This window comes from Cimex lectularius, unplaced genomic scaffold (assembly GCF_000648675.2).
Source record: "Cimex lectularius strain Harlan isolate CLEC.00 unplaced genomic scaffold, Clec_2.1 scaffold229, whole genome shotgun sequence".
NCBI classification, from domain to species: Eukaryota; Metazoa; Arthropoda; class Insecta; order Hemiptera; family Cimicidae; genus Cimex; species Cimex lectularius.
In genome coordinates, this window is record NW_019392783.1 from 905,817 (window position 1) to 923,982 (window position 18,166).

Consider the following 18,166-nt stretch of genomic DNA (forward strand, 5'->3'; position numbering starts at 1 on the left):
AGAACGTGCGGACCAGAGTCGAAACCTTTCCATCTACCAAGAAATCTCACGGTTTAACAATAGTTTACTTTGATGTTAGTTTGTAAAATCTTTAAAATATTTGATTTAGCCAATAATTTAGTAAATCTAGCAGAGTATAACCAATAACCAAGGAGGACCAGAAATGTTACAATTTAACAAAAATTTACTTTATCATTAGTTAGTAAAATCATTAAAATATTTGATTTAGCCAATAATTTAGTAAATCTAGCAGAATATAACCAATAACCAAAGAGGACCAGAAATGTTACAATTTAACAATAATTTACTTTGATATTAGTTTGTAAAATGGTAAAAATGTTTGATTTAGCCAATAATTTAGTAAATCTAGCCGGAATATAACCAAAGAGGACCAGAAATCTCACAATTTAACAATAATTTACTTTGATATTTGTATGTAATATCTTTAAAATATTCGATTTAGCCGATAGTTTAGTAAATCTAGCTTGAAATGGCGGACCAAAAATCGCACAGCTTAACAAAAAATTAGCTTCAAGTTGTTTTGAATATTATATTATATTCACATGGAGTGCTTTAGTTAAGCTAGAGTTAAGCCATAAGATTATTATGGTAAATTATTTATTGGTTTATATGATTTATTGAGGATGAGTTTTCTAATAGTGTATTTGTATTTATGATAATGTTCTATATGAAAATAAAGACTTAAACCGCTCTTGTTGAACTTATTCATGATCTGTTCTCCTTTTTTCCCACATCGAGATAAAATTCCTCCCCCGCTTCACGGGTTCAACTATCCCCCGGGTCAACTGCACCTCTTCGGCAAATCGAAGCCAGACCTTAGGAGAGTAAAGGATCAAAGGTGACATATGGGAATCCTCCGGGATGTTTTCACACCGGATAGTATTCCAGGGACCCTTGTGCCGGAACTCCGTTCCCACACCGACGGATAACTCGGAATATTTCATTACAATCATTACACTTGTAAATCCTCGGATCCTTGCGTTTCACACAGCTCGGAGGTCCTTGGACCCAAAAAAAACCAAAAAAACGCCGTTTAAAAAAAATCAGAATTTTAACTTTATTGTTTTGTTTTTTTAATAAAAAAGGATATTTATTTATTTTTTTGATGTCGAGTTTTTAGTTTGGTAGGAATTAAAATTTAAGTTTATTTACATAAGGAGAGTGGAAAGGATGACAAGATGGGCACTGATTCACGATTTTCAGGTAGACGGGACGAGGACCACAGGAGCTTGGAGTTCGACTTAGCCACTCCCACTAACCGTATTACACGAAATACTATCCTTTTGAAAAACGTCCTTCGAATAAGTCGAGGAATTCATCAAAGACTTCATGACTTTAGTACAAATAGTATGTAATTTAAAATTACTAAAGCACTGCTTGACTTTTAACATCAAGGCTTTGTTTGTTTCTTTTTTTTTCCCCCTGCCACCCTTCATCATGTCGCATGATGCTACTGTGAAATTGAGAAAAATCTTTTCTTAAGGCGACGGATTGCCTTGAAAAAATGCCAAGATTTGCAAGCTGGAAAAAGTTGAAGTATCGAAAGCGAAACCGGATCTGTGGAACCTGCATTATTTCGTGGATGGAGGCTTTTATTAAAAGAAGTAAAAAGAAAAAGGAAAGAAAAGAACAAGAAGAAAGACTTTTATTTCTCTCTCCCCCCCTTTACACATACACATGAATCAGGATTTCTGCATTGCAAACAATTTTTAACACATCCGACATTGGTTTAACACATTTTTATACATCGGTTTGTTAAGCTTGAAAATGACTTAATCACTAAATTATTTAATGGTTTATATATTACTTCCTTTAATATTTGCAATATATTTAAAATATTTGATTTAGCCAATAATTTAGTAAATCTAGCTTGACATGTAGCCAAGGAGAACCAGAAATCTCACAGTTTAAGAAAAATTAACTTGATATGTTATTGCAAAATACTATAAATACTTGATTTATTATTAACGAAGTTTATGATCCTGATCAAACGTCTGACAAATATTATATTTTTATACAATGGTTTGTTAAGCTAGGAAATGACCTATATGGTAAATTATTTATTGGTTTATATTTTAATAAAAATGTAAAATATTTGATTTAGCCCATAATTTAATAAATCTAGCTTTACATGTAGCCAAGGAGGTCAGGATATCTAAAAGCCAAATTATTTAACAGTTTATATTTTATTTTAATATATGTAAAATCTTTAAAAAAATTCATTTAACAAATAATTTAGTAAATTTAGCCTAATCTTAAGCCAAGGGAAACCCAAAATCTTCTAGTTTAAGAAAAATTATCATATGTTGTGGCAAAATGATATAAATTCTTCATTTATTTAGATAAAAGCAGAAGAAAGATTTTTATTTCTCTTTCCCCCCCTTTACTCACCCACATGAATCAGGATTTCTGCATTGCAAACATTTTTTAACACATCCGACATTGGTTTAACACATTCTTATACATTGGTTTGCTAAGCTAGAATATGTCTTATGTGCGAAATTATTTATTGGTTTGTATGTTATTTTAATGTTTGCAAAATATTTAAAATATTTGATTTAGTCAATAATTTAGTAAATCTAGCCTGACCTGAAGCCAAGGGAAACCAGAAATTTGAATGTATAAGAAAAATTAGCCTTATATGTTATTGCAAAATACTATAAATACTTGATTTATTTAGTTACTACAGACAAAAAGAAAAGGCAAACGAAGTTTATGATCATGGTCAATCGTCTGACAAATAATTTTTATACATTGGTTTGTTAAGCTAGGAAATGACATATGGTAAATTATTTATTGGTTTATATTTTAATAAAAATGTAAAATATTTAATTTAGCCCATAGCTTGACATGTAGCCAAGGAGGACCAGAAATCTCATAGTATAAGAAAAATAACATTGCAAAATGCTATTAATACTTGATTTATTTAGATAAAAGCAGAAGAAAGAGTTTTATTTCTCTCTCCCCCTTTACACATACACAAGAAACAGGATTTCTGCATTGCAAACATTTTTTAACACATCTGATGTTAGTTTAACACATACATTATAAGAATACATTGGTTTGTTAAGCTAGAATCTGACCTATGTTGTAAATTATTTATAGGTTTATATTTTATTTTAATGTCTGTAAAATATTTAATTTAGCTGATAATTTAATAAATTCTAGCTTGACATGTAGTCAAGGAGGACCAAAAATCTCATAGTTTAAGAAATATAGCATGATGTTATTGCAAAATGCTATAAATACTACAATAAGAAAAGAACTAGAAAAAGATTTTTATTTCTCTATTCCCTCTTTACACATACACATGAATCAGGATTTCTGCATTGCAAACATTTTTTAACACATCCAACATTGGTTTAACACATTTTGTTAAGCTAGAAAATGACATGCGGAATTATTTATTGGTTTATATGTTATTTTAATGTTTGCAATATATTTAAAATATTTGATTTAGCCAATAATTTAGTTAATCTAGCCTGACCAGAAGCCAAGGGAAACAAGAAATCTCCATGTTTAAGAAAAATTAGCATATGTGGTGCTATAATATTGATGATTTATAAACATTGCTTAAATTTGTTGAAAACTTATATATAAAAAAATTTATACAATGCTAGAAATTCATTTTTTCACATCATACATGTATTTGTACAATTTAAAACAATGTTTATAAATCCGAGGCTCTGAAGATGATCTCAATAAAGCTCGAAACGTTGGCACGATAAAGAAAATGTTTTTCTAAATCTATGTCACACCAGACCGCATCTCACGATCTCTAAATAATCATTAACTAACGGTCACTAAACACCACATGTTATAATATTTTTGATTTTATTTATTTATTTATTTTTGATAATTTTTGATGCAATGCAATAATTTCTCAAAGTCAAAGTATATTGTGATTTTATTTTTACCCTTTATCCTGAAAAATTGGATAAAAATCATTATCCATTCCTATATTTTTATATGTAAAAAATTTTATGACCATTTTGAAAATCGGCGAAATACTGTATGCCATTGTGAAGCATATCGTAGATAATAATTTTGAGAATATCATTTTTCCTACGAAAGTGACAGCAATTAGTTCTGCAACATGTCCTCTTAATGCTAATTGCTACAATAGATTTATCCATTGCATAACATTGTGCATATAAAAATTACAAACTCAATTTCCTAACAAAAAAAAAATTATCTAGGCCAAATTAGTATGTTTTGAGAAGCTAGTTTTTACAAAAGCATTACTTAAAAAAAGACCTATTTTTTGCTAGTGTAATTTATAAGAAAAAAAATCTGTATTGATTGATTATAAATCAAAGAAGGCGGTTCTAAGGAGATTCTCTTTATTTTCTTATTCTATTTTATCAAGTAGAAAATGTCACATTTGCCAATCCTGACTGTCATTTGTAAAGACCTCTTGAACGAAACAGCCAAAACAAAATGTTTAAAACGTATCCCATTCTTTTAATATTGTTTATTAAGGAATCGGTTCAATTTGGAACAAATTTAACTCTGCCTTACCTCCTTAGTGATTATTTTCTATTAAAAAGTATTTACTCTTTGAAAATAAACCATTGTCATTCAAAACAAGGTAAATAATATTTTAATTTTTTCACCTTTAAACTATTTGGATTAAAAATAATTATTTTTCAGAAATAAACTCGATTCATAGACATTTCAAAGGGAGTGGAATCAAAGTAAAATGTGAAAATGTAAACAAGAACAATTGGATTCATACAGCAATGGCAGGAGGAGATTATAGTAAAATTGGAGTTTATTTGGACATGGATTGTTTAACTAATAAAACATACAATATTATTACAGTAACTATTATTTAATAATTTTAATTTTAATTTTATTTAAAGGCTGGACTGAAATGNATTATTTAAAAAAAAAAAACCAACTGCACTATAATGAACAAAGACTTCTGTATTGCTTGTGAAAAATAAAAAATTTTCAATTGAAAGCTACACAAAAAATGCACACTTTTGAATTGACTATTCACTACAAGTCAAAGTACCAACAAAGTCCTAACAAACCCTCAATTGACTACTACTCAAAGACCTAACTGTCCTTGAATTGATTATTACTATAAAGACAATTATACCAACAAAGCCATAACTATCAGTTGAGTGTTGCTACTACTACTACTACTACTACTACTACTACTACTACTATTACTATTTTTACTACTACTTCTACTTCAAAGACAACTGCACCAACAAACCCTACTACTGCTACTACAAAGACAACTGTACCAAAAAAGACCTAACTAACCCTCAATTAACTATATATTACAAAGACAATTGTACCAACAAAGACCTAACTAACTTTCAATTGACTAATTTTTACTAAATACAAAGGATACTGAACATACAGAGGGTAATTAATTGCGGTAACATCTCCCTGCCATTAATTTGTAAACATTTAACCTCAATAAATTTAAGAACAAGCCATCAATATTTTTATTTATTTATTTTGTTAATTTTTTTTTAGGATGAAATTAAAAATTATACTGGTTCAAATTATCATTGGTTGATAAAAATTGGAAACTGCAATGAGTCGTTTACATTTTTAAATGCTCTACCTTTAAATTGGGATAGTCAGTTCTCATTGTTGACGAGTGATGGAAAAATTTATCAGCTTCACAAAGAAGGCAAGTCGAAGTTGCTAAGCATGTCTAATACTGCCATTTGGAATAGTATTGAATTGAAAACCATTAAAACTGTAACAAAAGAAGATTTAAATGGTTTAGCTGTTAAAGGTTTTATTTCGGTAAAGTAACTAGTTGAAGTTGCTATCAAGACAGTTTTTAAGACGTTTTTGGTTCCAGGTGTACGCAGACCCTGGCGTATCAGGCATTCTCAATTATCTCAGGACTAAAACCAACGATCCAAGAGATAATCTGGCCAAGTTTTCATTTACGCTGCATGACATCCTAATAAAAAAATATAATGGGAAGTATGTACGAATTTTTTGTTTTTAATTTGCTATAAATTTGTCAATACTCTACTCTTTGTAGTAATAATCAAATACAGCCAATTCAGGAATAGTTAGGCATCTGAAATACTGTATTAAATATTAAAACTTTTGTGTTAATTAAACCCAGTCAGGTCTGCAAAGTAATGAACCTTGATTGCTCATTGGTATAGACCTTTGTTGGTTTTTGTAAGTCAATTCTGGGTTTGTTGTAATAGTCACTTGGGAATATTTATGGGCTTTGTTTGTGACAATGTTTTTTCAGGGACAAAGTTTTGAAAAATGTTCAACATGTAATTTAGACATTACTGGTTATTTGGTCTGTATTTCCTTGTTGGGTTTGTCTGCCAGAGGCTTTCCAGCATTTCGACATATTCAGTGTGGGTCTTGACACAAAGAAATCTCACAATATTTTCAACAACTGTAGAAAATACACTGACCAAAAACACAGACTGGGGATGAATTTTATGTTATTACACAATTATGACAAGCTTGATTATAATAATTTTAAAAAATCATATATTTATAATTTTTTATTCACAGGCTCAAGCTTTATTTGGCAAATCGTACAGAAACAGGTAAAATATACAAATTTATTAACGGAAGCTTGAGCTACTACTCAGGCGGTCAGTTTTACATGTTGGAGAAAGGCTTGGCCGATATTGGTCTGTACCCAGCAGAACCGTTATCAGCTGGCCTTGATAAAATGAGCATACTACCATCAATAACAACTTTCAGGTATTTTATCTTAAAATGCTTATAAAGTTGCCTGTTTTAATTTTTTTCCCATTTCAGGCAATGTTTCATATTTAAACATCCAAGGCGTTTTACAAAATTTATGGATATCCTTAGCCCATTTTCAAGCATCGTTTGGTCAGCTCTTATTGCGATATCAGTCTTGTTTGTCTGCCTGATGCGTTTAACTTTGTACCATGTTAACGACACGGAGTCTTCGACTGTGTTTCAAATTATTTTGGTCATCAGTTCGCTCACTCAACAAGGCTTGACGGATACGTGTGAACGTATGTCCAAGAAGATCATATACTTCAGCTTACTTATCTTAAGTACATTGACCTATGGATTTTACAATGCCTCATTTTTAATTCTAATGCTGTCACCACCGACAAAATATATAAATTCAATTGAAAAACTGTTAAACAACGATATACAACTCGGTGCAGAAGATGTTCCATTGAACAGATTTCAACTTATTGTAAGTACTGATGTGAACACAAAATAAAAAAAATTAAATTATCCATTTTTTTAGACAAATTACAACAATCTTGGTGAAAAATCACAATCTGCAAACTTCAGCAGACCAGAAATGTTTTACAGCCTGTTTGACGGTGTAAAGATGATGAGAGAAAAATCCTTCGCATTTTTCACTCATGATTCGAATATCCTTAGCTTAGTCGAGACAGAATTCAAGGAACAGGAAAAATGCAATTTGGCCGAAGTCGATGTGTTTAAACCTTTTGTCGTCTCGTCATTCATCAGGAAGAACCTTCCTTACAAAGAACTCTTCGCAAGAGGGTAATCGTGTTTATGTTCCATTCCGATAGAAATCTATTCTTCTAATCTTACTGGTAATTTTCAGAATACTCTTGTTGAAAGAAAGTGGAATCATTGCAAGAGAAAGCAGATTCTGGTTCAGAAAAAAAGCGCAGTGTTTTAGGTACGATGAATACATTGTTGCAGATTTCAAATCTGCTTATTTCGCATATGCTGTTTATTTTTTTGGAATATGCTGCTCAATTACACTCCTAGGACTTGAACTCCTGTATTTGAATAAATTAAAAAAAAAGAAATAGGTAACATCAATTCAAATCAAAGTGAAAAAGCAAATATAAATTTTTTTGTTATCTGTATCTGTAGTGCATATTAAATTAAATAATTTAGGAAATAATACAATAATTATAATTTAACTTACATAAGTTGAATTTAAATTGAATAAAATATTTGTTAAACCCTCAAATAAACAAAAATTCAATAATTGATCTCTCTTTTTATAGCTCTTCCTTTAGGACATAGTTATCCCATTTTTAACTGAAAATGTACAGCTAATTAGTATAATTAAAGAAGGAAAAATTGTTCTAATAATAGAAAAGAACTTAGTCATTTTTTTATACTTTATGACATTTTCTTTTCAGAATGAAATTACTTTTGAATACTCAAAGATAATGTGTGAAAATATGGTTTAGCCCAGAAGGGCACGGTTTTTATGTGAAGATTGGACATAAAATGCTAAAAATATTTGTCTAAAGATCTATTGTAAATTGTGTACAACTATCAATTTGTTGGTCTCAGTATCTTTGCAGGGCTAGTGAACAAGGAGTCGAGATTTAGTTTGTGGCTTTGTAGTAATAGTGAATAAAGAGTTTTGATTTTGTTTAGTCTGTCTGTATAGTAATAGTTAATAAAGCATTGAGACTTTGTAAGTATGACTTTGTAGTAATAAACAATAATGCGTTGGGATTTTATTGGTGTTTTTGTAGTAGTAATAGACTGTACTTAGTGGAAATTTTCTGGTGTGCCTTTGTAGTAATAGTCAATAAGGAGTTTGGATTTTGTTTGTGTCTTTGTAGTAATAGTCAATACAGAATTGGGGTTATGTTAGTGTGACTTTGTAGAGAGAGTGAATAAAGGGTTGAGATTTAGTTAGTGTGTCTTTGTGGTAATAGTCAATACAGAATTAGGATTTTGTTAATGTGTCTTTATGGGGATAGTGAATAAAAAGACAAAATTTAGTTAGTGTCTTACTAGTAATAGTCAATACAGAATTGGGGTTATGTTAGTGTGTCTTTGTAGAGATAGTGAATAAAGGGGTGAAGATTTAGTTAGTGTGTCTTTGTGGAAATAGTCAATATAGAATTAGATTTTGTTTATGTGTCTTTGTGGGGATAGTGAATAAAAAGTCAAAAATTTAGTTAGTGTTTATGAGGATAGTGAATAAAAAGACAAAATTTAGTTAATGTTTTTGTAGTAATAATGAATAGAGTTATTTAGTTAGTGTGTCTTTGTAGTAATAAGATGATGGGTAGGAAATAAATTGTCTTTTCCATAATAGGGATTTATTTTATCAGGTATGTTTCAGTCTAGTATAGACCATCTCAGTGACTTTTTCTGTATAAAGTGGTTTGAAGATTTTTTACATTATTATGAATTCAGATGTTGATATTAGGTTGACTTTGGACTTGGCAAGTAGTCTGTCAAGAATGAAGATAGTCTATATTAGACCGAAATATGTCTGACGAAATAAATGCCCATTGTGGAAAAGACAATTTATTTCCTACCTATCATCTTATGTAGTTCCAAAAAATCAGGATGGACACCACCAAAAAATTTATAGTAATAGTCAATAAGCATTGGAATTTTGTAGTAGTAATAGTCTGTACTGAGTGGGGATGATTTTGACATGTCTTTGTAGCAATAGCCAATAAAGATTTTGTGTTGTAATAAAGGTCAATAAGGATTTTGGATTTAGACAGTAAAAGATATCCAATTTTTTTAAGAACGTGTCTGAGTATTCTTCAAGCTTTCTCTAGTATTCAATAAAATTGTATGGGTCATGTGATACTTTTAGTCTCCTATGCATCAATTACATGTTGAGAAACAGACACCCCTTCATCAACAAGAGTGGTTTTATGCTGTTCAACTCTTTTTGGAGGTGTCGAACCCATCTCTTTATCATGTCCCATAAGATGTTCTAGTGGATTCACATCAAGAGAACATGCTGTTCAAAGTGATGGGTGACACCTTGAGCTACATTCAGTCAAGTATCATGGATTTACACGAAGTTGTACAATAAATGGAGGGAATGTGAGCACAGCTTTCAGAACTTCCTCAATGTAGTAAAGATGCAGTCTATATAATACGTTCTGTACAGACATGGACCGTCATTCTACTAATACCATAACTGTCTTTGAAAAGGCTGTGACTCATGCACGGTAAAAGAAGCAGAGCTGAAAGCGTTCTCCACATCACGATTGCCACAAACAAAACTGGAACAATCACCTTTCTACTCGATGCCTCAACGGCTATTCTCGTAAAGCCTTATAATTGTTTTAGAGCTCACCCTAATATTACGGACTGTTTGGAGTTGATTATCAAGTAAGTTGTTAAATGACGGTTCCGTAGTGCACTAATGGAAATAAAATGAGCTGTTGTACACCACGGTTGTCCACTTCTCTTCAAACAAAATGTCCTGTGGCCCTAAACCGCTGTAGACCGTAGTCGGTAAAGTTTGGTACATCAAACAATGGATGCTATGTCATTGGGTTTTGTTTGTTGGAAAGTTATATCATTAAATTGTTTTATACATTGACTTGACTTCACTAAGTCACTACTGGCTACTAAGGATTAAGTTTAAGGAAAGAAAAAAGACTCTTAAACGCCAGATTTAAATAAAGAAACTTTTATTATCACACCTTCAGAATGTTCTCAAATTTTGGGATTGAGCCCAACTGACAAACAAAAACCTAATGAAACGAAATTATATAAATTACAGACAACATTAATTATAATACACGGTACCAATAAATTTTCAATGCTGAATGTAATTCATCAATTCCCAATTCACTAAAAAAATTATTAAATAAAAAAGTAACAAATAAATTATAAATTTCTTAGTTAACAAAGTCTTTTATTTTTGTTTTTGTTTTTTAAATTAACTTTATAAACTGCGGAATGAACATTTTATGAAACAAGAAAAAACTCAAATTTTAAATTGAAAAAAAGGAACAAATTTCCTTCTCAGATGTATAGGTTTTTTGTTTTTAAATATATAAATACTGACTTAAAAATTAAGTATCACCAGTCAAAGAAATGTTCCACAGATTTACACAAAGGTTTTGCAGTCTTATAACTCATCTTTAAGATCGTCCTCCGATTGAGGACCGGCTCCAGGTGGCGGCGGAGCACCTCCTTGGTATAATTTTGAGATGATGGGCTGTACGACATCTTCGAGTTCTTTCTTTTGCTTCTTGAAGGCTTCACTGTCGGCGTCTTGGTTCTCGTCAAGCCACTTGATTTTCTCTTCGATGGCTTTTTCCATCTTGGCCTTGTCAGAATCCGTCACCTTCGATCCGAACTTGTCCTTGTCGGCGAGCTGGTTCTTGAGAGAATAGGCGTACGACTCCAGTTCGTTCCTGGCCTCGACGCGCTCCTTGAGCTTCTTGTCGTCATCAGCGAACTTCTCGGCGTCCTTGATCATCCTATCGATGTCGTCTGGAGTCAACCTGTTCTGGTCGTTTGTGATGACTATTTTCTCTCTGTTGCCCGTTCCCTTGTCCTCGGCGGACACCTGAAGGATACCGTTGGCATCGATCTCAAAAGTGACTTCAATCTGTGGCACTCCCCTTGGTGCAGGCGGTATTCCTGTCAAATCGAATTTTCCGAGCAAATGATTATCTTTGGTCATTGGCCTTTCTCCCTCATAAACCTAGAAAATGAAAAATTCATTGAATCAAAACGAAACCAGAAGTTTCTCTCTTCTTTCGGCAACTGAGCATTTTTTATGTTTTACCGCTTAAATTGTAGGATTTGTTGGAATAATTACCTGAATGGTGACAGTGTGTTGGTTGTCTGAAGCTGTCGAGAAGATCTGAGATTTTTTCGTCGGGATGACTGTGTTCCTTGGGATGAGTTTGGTCATGACACCACCGACTGTTTCGATTCCGAGGGTCAGAGGGTTGACATCAAGGAGGACGATTGAATCGGTGTCTTGTTCACCAGATAAAACTCCAGCTTGAACTGCTGCTCCATAAGCGACAGCTTCATCGGGGTTGATACCTCGGGATGGTTCTTTTCCGTTGAAAAACTCTTTGACGAGGGCCTGAACTTTTGGAATCCTGGTGCTGCCTCCTACTAAAACAATTTCATCGACGTCTTTCTTGTTCATGTCAGCATCTTCGAGGACCTTCTGAACGGGTTTCATGGTGGAACGGAAGAGGTCCATGTTGAGCTCTTCGAATTTTGCCCTAGTGAGAGTCTCAGAGAAGTCTTCACCGTCATAGAAGCTTTCAATTTCTATCCTGACCTGGTGGCTAGAAGACAGAGCCCTCTTTGCTTTTTCGACTTCCCTCCTGAGTTTCTGAACAGCCCTGTTGTCTTTCCTGATATCCTTGCCCTTCTTCTTCTTGTACAGTTTAATAAAGTGGTCCATAACCCTTTGATCAAAGTCCTCTCCTCCTAAGTGAGTATCACCGTTTGTAGAAACGACTTCGAAAACTCCGTTGTCGATGGTGAGAAGAGATACATCAAAAGTACCACCGCCGAGATCAAAAACGAGTACGTTCTTTTCTCCTTCTTTCTTGTCCAGTCCGTAAGCAATAGCTGCTGCGGTCGGTTCGTTGATGATCCTCATGACGTTGAGTCCTGAAATCGTTCCAGCATCTTTTGTTGCCTGCCTCTGGGCATCGTTGAAGTATGCGGGTACTGTGACTACGGCGTGGGTGACCTTCTTTCCCAAATATGCCTCTGCCGTCTCTTTCATTTTACCCAATACCATAGCGGAGATTTCTTCGGGTGCGAACATTTTGTTGCCCTGGGACGTGGAGACTTGAATGTGAGGCTTGCTATTTTTCTCCAAGACTTTGAATGGGAAGAACTTGATATCGTCTTGAACAGTGCTGTCCGTCCATTCTCGTCCGATAAGACGCTTAGCGTCGAAGACGGTGTTTTCAGGGTTGGTCGTCAACTGATTCTTGGCGGCATCTCCGATAAGACGCTCGCCTTCACTGGTGAAAGCGACGTATGAAGGTGTAATCCTGTTTCCTTGATCGTTGGCGATGATTTCAACTCTTCCATTCTTGTACACTCCCACACTGAATAAAAGAGCATTCAATTAACAATATATTTGATTAATAAAATATTTTAAGCAAATAAAAATGCAATAGTAACTTAAGTGCAAGAAGAAAATTTACATGGAAAAGATAAACTTAGCAATACCTACTGCTTTTATTGCATAATCAATTCCTAAGAATGAGCCAAGATTGAAAATTTCCTCATTTAAAATTTAATTTCATTATTGATGTACAATGCTAATGCAGAAGACATCTGCAGCATGCTTTTCAATTATTATTTTATTTTTTGAGAAAAATTGTTTAAATAATTTATTGAATTCATAGTTGTAGAATTTTTAAAAGAGATGGTTTTTTCTCAACCAAGACCTTACACATAGAAATAATAATTAATTGAAAGAACTAACTTGGTCAATTGACCACTAAAACGTAAATGAAGTATTTAAAAGTTTTCTTTTGCTCTTTTCTTGCATTATTCAAAATTCCTGTCCAAATCAAGAGAGAATTCACAGTGTAGTTTTATCAATGGGGAAAAGTAAAAATTCACTTCCAGACATCAAATGAAAATGATGAAATACCCTGAGAATCGAAACCCCATGAAAAATTCTGTCCTTATTTATTCAAGGAAAACAATTAAGGATTAATTATTATTTAACATTAACCAGTCCTTCTTAAGACCTACAGTGAAAACAAAAAACCAAAACATAAACTATGGCAAAAAGCAGGAAAAAAATATTCAGATATACAAAAATGAAGGACAATTAAACCGCCGACTACACTTTAGTTAGGAGAGTAAACAAAAACAATGGTGTATACACCTGGTCAAATCAACAAATAAAATGGTCCTGTCATTTGAATTTAAACATTGAACACTATAACAAGGAAATATAGAATGCAAAGGAGGCCAAATTTATTGTTAAAAATAAACAAATATGACCAAGAGTTTGTTTGGTCAACCTAATTATCTGCCTACTTGGGAGTTGATTTGCATAACACAAAATTCTAAACATACATAAATAAATGAAGCGTAATCTTTTTTAAAAATAATTATGGTGGTTGATCTCCAATTTATCAAATTCAACTTTTGCACTGCTTGGAACATAGATTGCTGGGGACATTTACTTAACTCGGCGAAAAAGGTCTTTAAAAAGTTTTAAAAATAAAATAATAAAGACAGACTAGCAAGAGGGTGTTGAAAATCAGCAATTCATCTTGGAAGTCAGGGTTTTGGGGGGGGGGAAATCACAGAATGACATTTTAATATTAAAATCAATTGTGATTTTCTTAAAAGAATTGGCAACCTTATTGATTAGAAAACCAAAATCTAAAATTCAGGAAGGTCGAGATTTTTGTTAAAATAAAGGTAACCAACGGCTATTAATGTGTGATGTATTTAGACCACCATCTCTAAATAATCAAAGGCTATTAACTTTTGTTAGTTTGTCTACTAAGTCTGTTGGACAACTGCTTGGGGATATTGAACTTAGAAGACAAATTGCTCGAGATATACACTTGATAAACTCTTCTGAACTTTAAACAGACAGACCAGAAACAATGGCGATTTTCGGCATATGATAACTTTCATGATACTCATTCACTGCTTACAACTTTTCAATCTGATTTTCAATATCAGCATAGCTGTGAATCATCCTTACTAAAATTTGTGAAGATATACGAGGAGGCATAGATGTTCACGAATGCACTCTGTTAGTGCTGACTTCTCTAATGCTTTTGGGATGGTCAACTCTTATTTGGAAACTTGAAAATTTGTTTTGTTTTTCTTCCTATAGCTCCAAATTAATTCACTCTTGTCAGATCGTAAACAAGTCGTCAAACTGCCTAATAACATCATCTGCCTTTCCTGTTGAGTCTGGCATTCCTCAAGGTGCAATTTTAATAGCCTTATTGTTTTCAATTTTTATTAACGACCTTTCCCTTCTTGTTTAAATTACTCCAAATATGCTGGCGATACCCAATGTCCTCCTAATTTAATTCCAGATTCCTTTCAACTCGTTAACAAAGACCTTTCTAGTTTGGTTAATTGGGCTTCAAACAATGGACTTAAACTCAACTCACTCAAATCTCAATCAATAATTATTTACCACATACATCTGCCAACTGAGGATTTTCCCTGAATTATCTTGATGGCTTTTTATAACACCCTTTCTAATCAGGTAAAATAACCTTGGCTTGACTTTTAATACCAGATTATCATGGTACGGATTATTTAGGCTTTGTTGCTAGAAGGGTGAATGGGACTTTAAATTCACTTTGGGAATAAAAATTTATCACTTATAACAAATAAGCCACATGGGTTGACACCACGAGGTGAACAGCCTTTACAAGAACGAGCGAAAAGTGGGCTGAGAGAAAGGAGGAGTGAGGAAGGTTTTTGTTTCATTGGTTGGATTTGTTTGTTTCAGGGTTTGGATTGTTCATTGGCTCTCACGTGGTGGTCAAAATTGAAGAAAGAAAAACATCTCAAAGAGAAAAATAACACTAAGAACGTTCATTTTTTTTTGTTTTTATTGATTTTTGTATAATCTTGGTTCCCCCCCCCCAGTAAAAAATTACTTAGTTGTTAACCCATTTTCAATTACCAAATTCCTTGTTCCAAGAAAGATCCATTACACTCTCCAACACTAAAACTTAAGACTAATCAAAACTCTTATTTTACCGTATTTTAGTTATTGCAATACTGTCTACTCTTTTTCACTTTATCACACTTCTACTTTAAAAAAATTTAATTTAATTTTTAAAAAAATTAATAATTGCACAAGATTTGTATTAAGTTTTCAAAGAAGGGAGCACATCTCAAAACATGACATGTTTATTCTACGTATTAATTTATTTGATTATCTTAAACTCTGATCTCTTATTTACTTATTTAAAATTAAGAATAAGCTATGCGTATCATTTTGAAAAATCATAATTCATATTGAATTCATTATATTCCATTTTAATTCTACTATTAATTTAAAGAAATATAAAAAGCCTGCAATCATTCATAGATCCAAATCTACACTTCTGATTTAAAAGAATCGGCGCCCTTATGGGCTAAAAAACCGAGGGGGGGTCTCTTCTAAAATTCAGGAAATGTGAAGATTATTTATAAGAAAGGTGAATAAAATTTATTCAGTTTTGTCGGTTGGTCTGCTAGATCTGTTTGACTATATTTTGGAGTTTGAACTTATGAAGCAAATTGAGGATGACGATTTCGCTCATTTGACCTTTCAAAAATAAAGATTTTAAAAAATATACAAGAGACAGACCAGAATCAATACTTTTTCTCTGGCTTTTGAAACAACGATGTTTACTTAAAATCAAGAAATGACATTTTTCCATCAAAATCATTTGTGATTTAGAAGATGTGGTGTTCCTATGGACCAGAAAAACGAGGGTATCGTCTAAAATTCAGGTAATATCACAATTATTTATAAAAAAAGGAGAACAAGATTTATTATTAAGTTTTTTCAAAAATTAATCAAGATCAGATCTAGTATATCTGATGAACTCTTAATAGTTTTATTTTTATTTTGGACTTATAAATCAAAACAAAATGAAAATAATTAATACTTCTTTAGCTTTTGAAACAAGACTACTTAACTAGAGAATGACATTCTCTGACAAAATCACTTCTGATTTGGAAGAATTGGTGTTCTTAAAGACTAGATAATCAAAGGTAATGTCCAAAATTCAGGCAATATCATGGTTATTTATAAGAAAAGTAAAGTAAATTTTTGAGGATATCCACTTAGCATGGGCCAGTTTTGTTTGGACTTTAAAAAATAAAATAAAAACAGTTACAAAAGACAGATCAGAAACAAAATAAAAATAATTAATACTTTTTCTTTGAGTTTTGAAACATCGATGTTTACTTAAAATCAAGAAATGATATTTTATCATCAAAATCATTTGTGGTTTAGAAGAAGTGATGTTCTTATGGACCAGAAAACCAAAGGTATTGTCCAACACTCAGGAAATATCATGGTTATTTATAAGAAAGGTGAGGGGGAAAACAGCTATAAAATACAGATCAGAAACAAAGAAAATAATACTTTTTCTCTGACTTTTGAAACAACGATGTTACTTAAAATCAAGAAACGACATTTTATGATCAAAATCATTTGTGGTTTAGAAGAATAGGTGTGTATTGTAAAAAAATTCAAGAAATATCGAGATTATGTATAAAAAAGTGAAGTAAATTTTTGAGGATATCTTCTTACCACGGCCAATCTCGTCTGAACTTTAAAAAATAAAGAAAAAACAGCTACAAAAGGCAGATCAGAAACAAAATGAAAATCAATCAATAGCTTTTCTTTGGCTTTTGAAACAAGACTGTTTTCTCAAAATGAAGAAATGACAATTAACCATCAAAATCATTTGTGTTTTAGAAATACTTGTTATTGACAAATAACGATAAAGTCTTTTAAAATTCGATTGTGAATAGTTTTGTTCAAAATATAAATAATTTTTTTGACGATGTAGTTTTTGGACCTCCCCCTCCCACCATCTAGATTCTAGAATGTTCGGGATTCTTCCAATTCTATTCTTTTTCTTTCTTTATCCACCGCGGTTCAAGTTAAAAGGAAATTCGATTAAAAACTTTAAATGTGAAAATAATCTTAAAGTTAGAATTCTCATTTAAAGCTGTAAGGCGTGAAAGGGCCACGTCATTCCCCCAAAACCGCAGACCGACACAGCGGTACAATCGACCGGAGCGGCGTGCGGAAAAGCCGGCTTTCCCCACATTTTCCAGTCAGATTTTCACAACAAATAAAATTTTTAAAAAGTTATGGATGTATGTGAGTAGAAAATAAAAAAAATTAAAAATCTACTTACCAAGAGTAAGTCGTGCCGAGGTCAATGCCCACGACGGTTCCGACGTCCTTATTCTTCTCGTCGGCTGCTAAGGCCGAAGCGAAAAGCAAAACGAGAAAATGTAAAATCATTATTGTGAAAATCTCCTGGAAAAGAAATGAAAAATCATTTAAACGTTTTCTATTTGATTGAGGAAATGAGACATTTTCTTAGAATTATAGAGAAAAAACCATTTACTCACTGAATTATTCCGGTTTGATTTTTGATACAACTGACTCGAAAATATAAAAAAATATACCCTTCTCTCTTTTTTTGTTTTCAACTAGATCAAAATTAAGAATAAGACACTATGTTTAATTCGCGTTTTTTCGTCCGCTTTGTACTCGAATCAAGTCCTAGGTTCGACTGAACGGACGAACGGCCGCGGCTGTGGAATAAGAATGGGGTTGGGTGACGGGGAGAAGTCGGGAATCGTGGACGGCGTTGATTGGTCCGGCTGACTGACAATACGTTCCGAAACGCGATTGGGCGCCGGCTTAAAGGCG

General features: G+C 32.5%; 2 protein-coding genes across 4 annotated transcripts; one reads left to right on the top strand and one right to left on the bottom strand.

Moving 5' to 3' along the window:
• Window positions 1-1,136: 1,136 nt before the first annotated feature.
• On the top strand, window positions 1,137-7,870 carry LOC106669549. Of its 3 annotated transcripts, none has more exons than XM_024227790.1 (8): window positions 1,137-1,368; window positions 4,675-4,844; window positions 5,518-5,796; window positions 5,855-5,982; window positions 6,544-6,738; window positions 6,796-7,213; window positions 7,268-7,533; window positions 7,598-7,870. In XM_024227790.1, exons 1-8 carry the CDS (start codon window positions 1,200-1,202, stop codon window positions 7,809-7,811), a joined length of 1,839 nt encoding a protein of 612 aa, XP_024083558.1. In that variant the 5' UTR covers window positions 1,137-1,199; the 3' UTR covers window positions 7,812-7,870. The 3 variants fall into 3 exon arrangements, with proteins under 3 accessions (XP_024083558.1, XP_014254571.1, XP_014254570.1); XM_014399085.2 differs by lacking the exon at window positions 1,137-1,368 and adding an exon at window positions 2,405-2,805; XM_014399084.2 differs by lacking the exon at window positions 1,137-1,368 and adding an exon at window positions 4,329-4,612.
• Window positions 7,871-10,401: 2,531 nt separating this feature from the next.
• Window positions 10,402-18,132, bottom strand: LOC106669548 (heat shock 70 kDa protein cognate 3). Its single transcript, XM_014399083.2, has 4 exons — window positions 17,863-18,132; window positions 17,643-17,767; window positions 11,558-12,824; window positions 10,402-11,440 (listed from the first exon to the last, which is right to left on the bottom strand). Exons 2-4 carry the CDS (start codon window positions 17,750-17,752, stop codon window positions 10,859-10,861), a joined length of 1,959 nt encoding a protein of 652 aa, XP_014254569.1. The 5' UTR covers window positions 17,753-17,767; window positions 17,863-18,132; the 3' UTR covers window positions 10,402-10,858.
• Window positions 18,133-18,166: the final 34 nt, after the last annotated feature.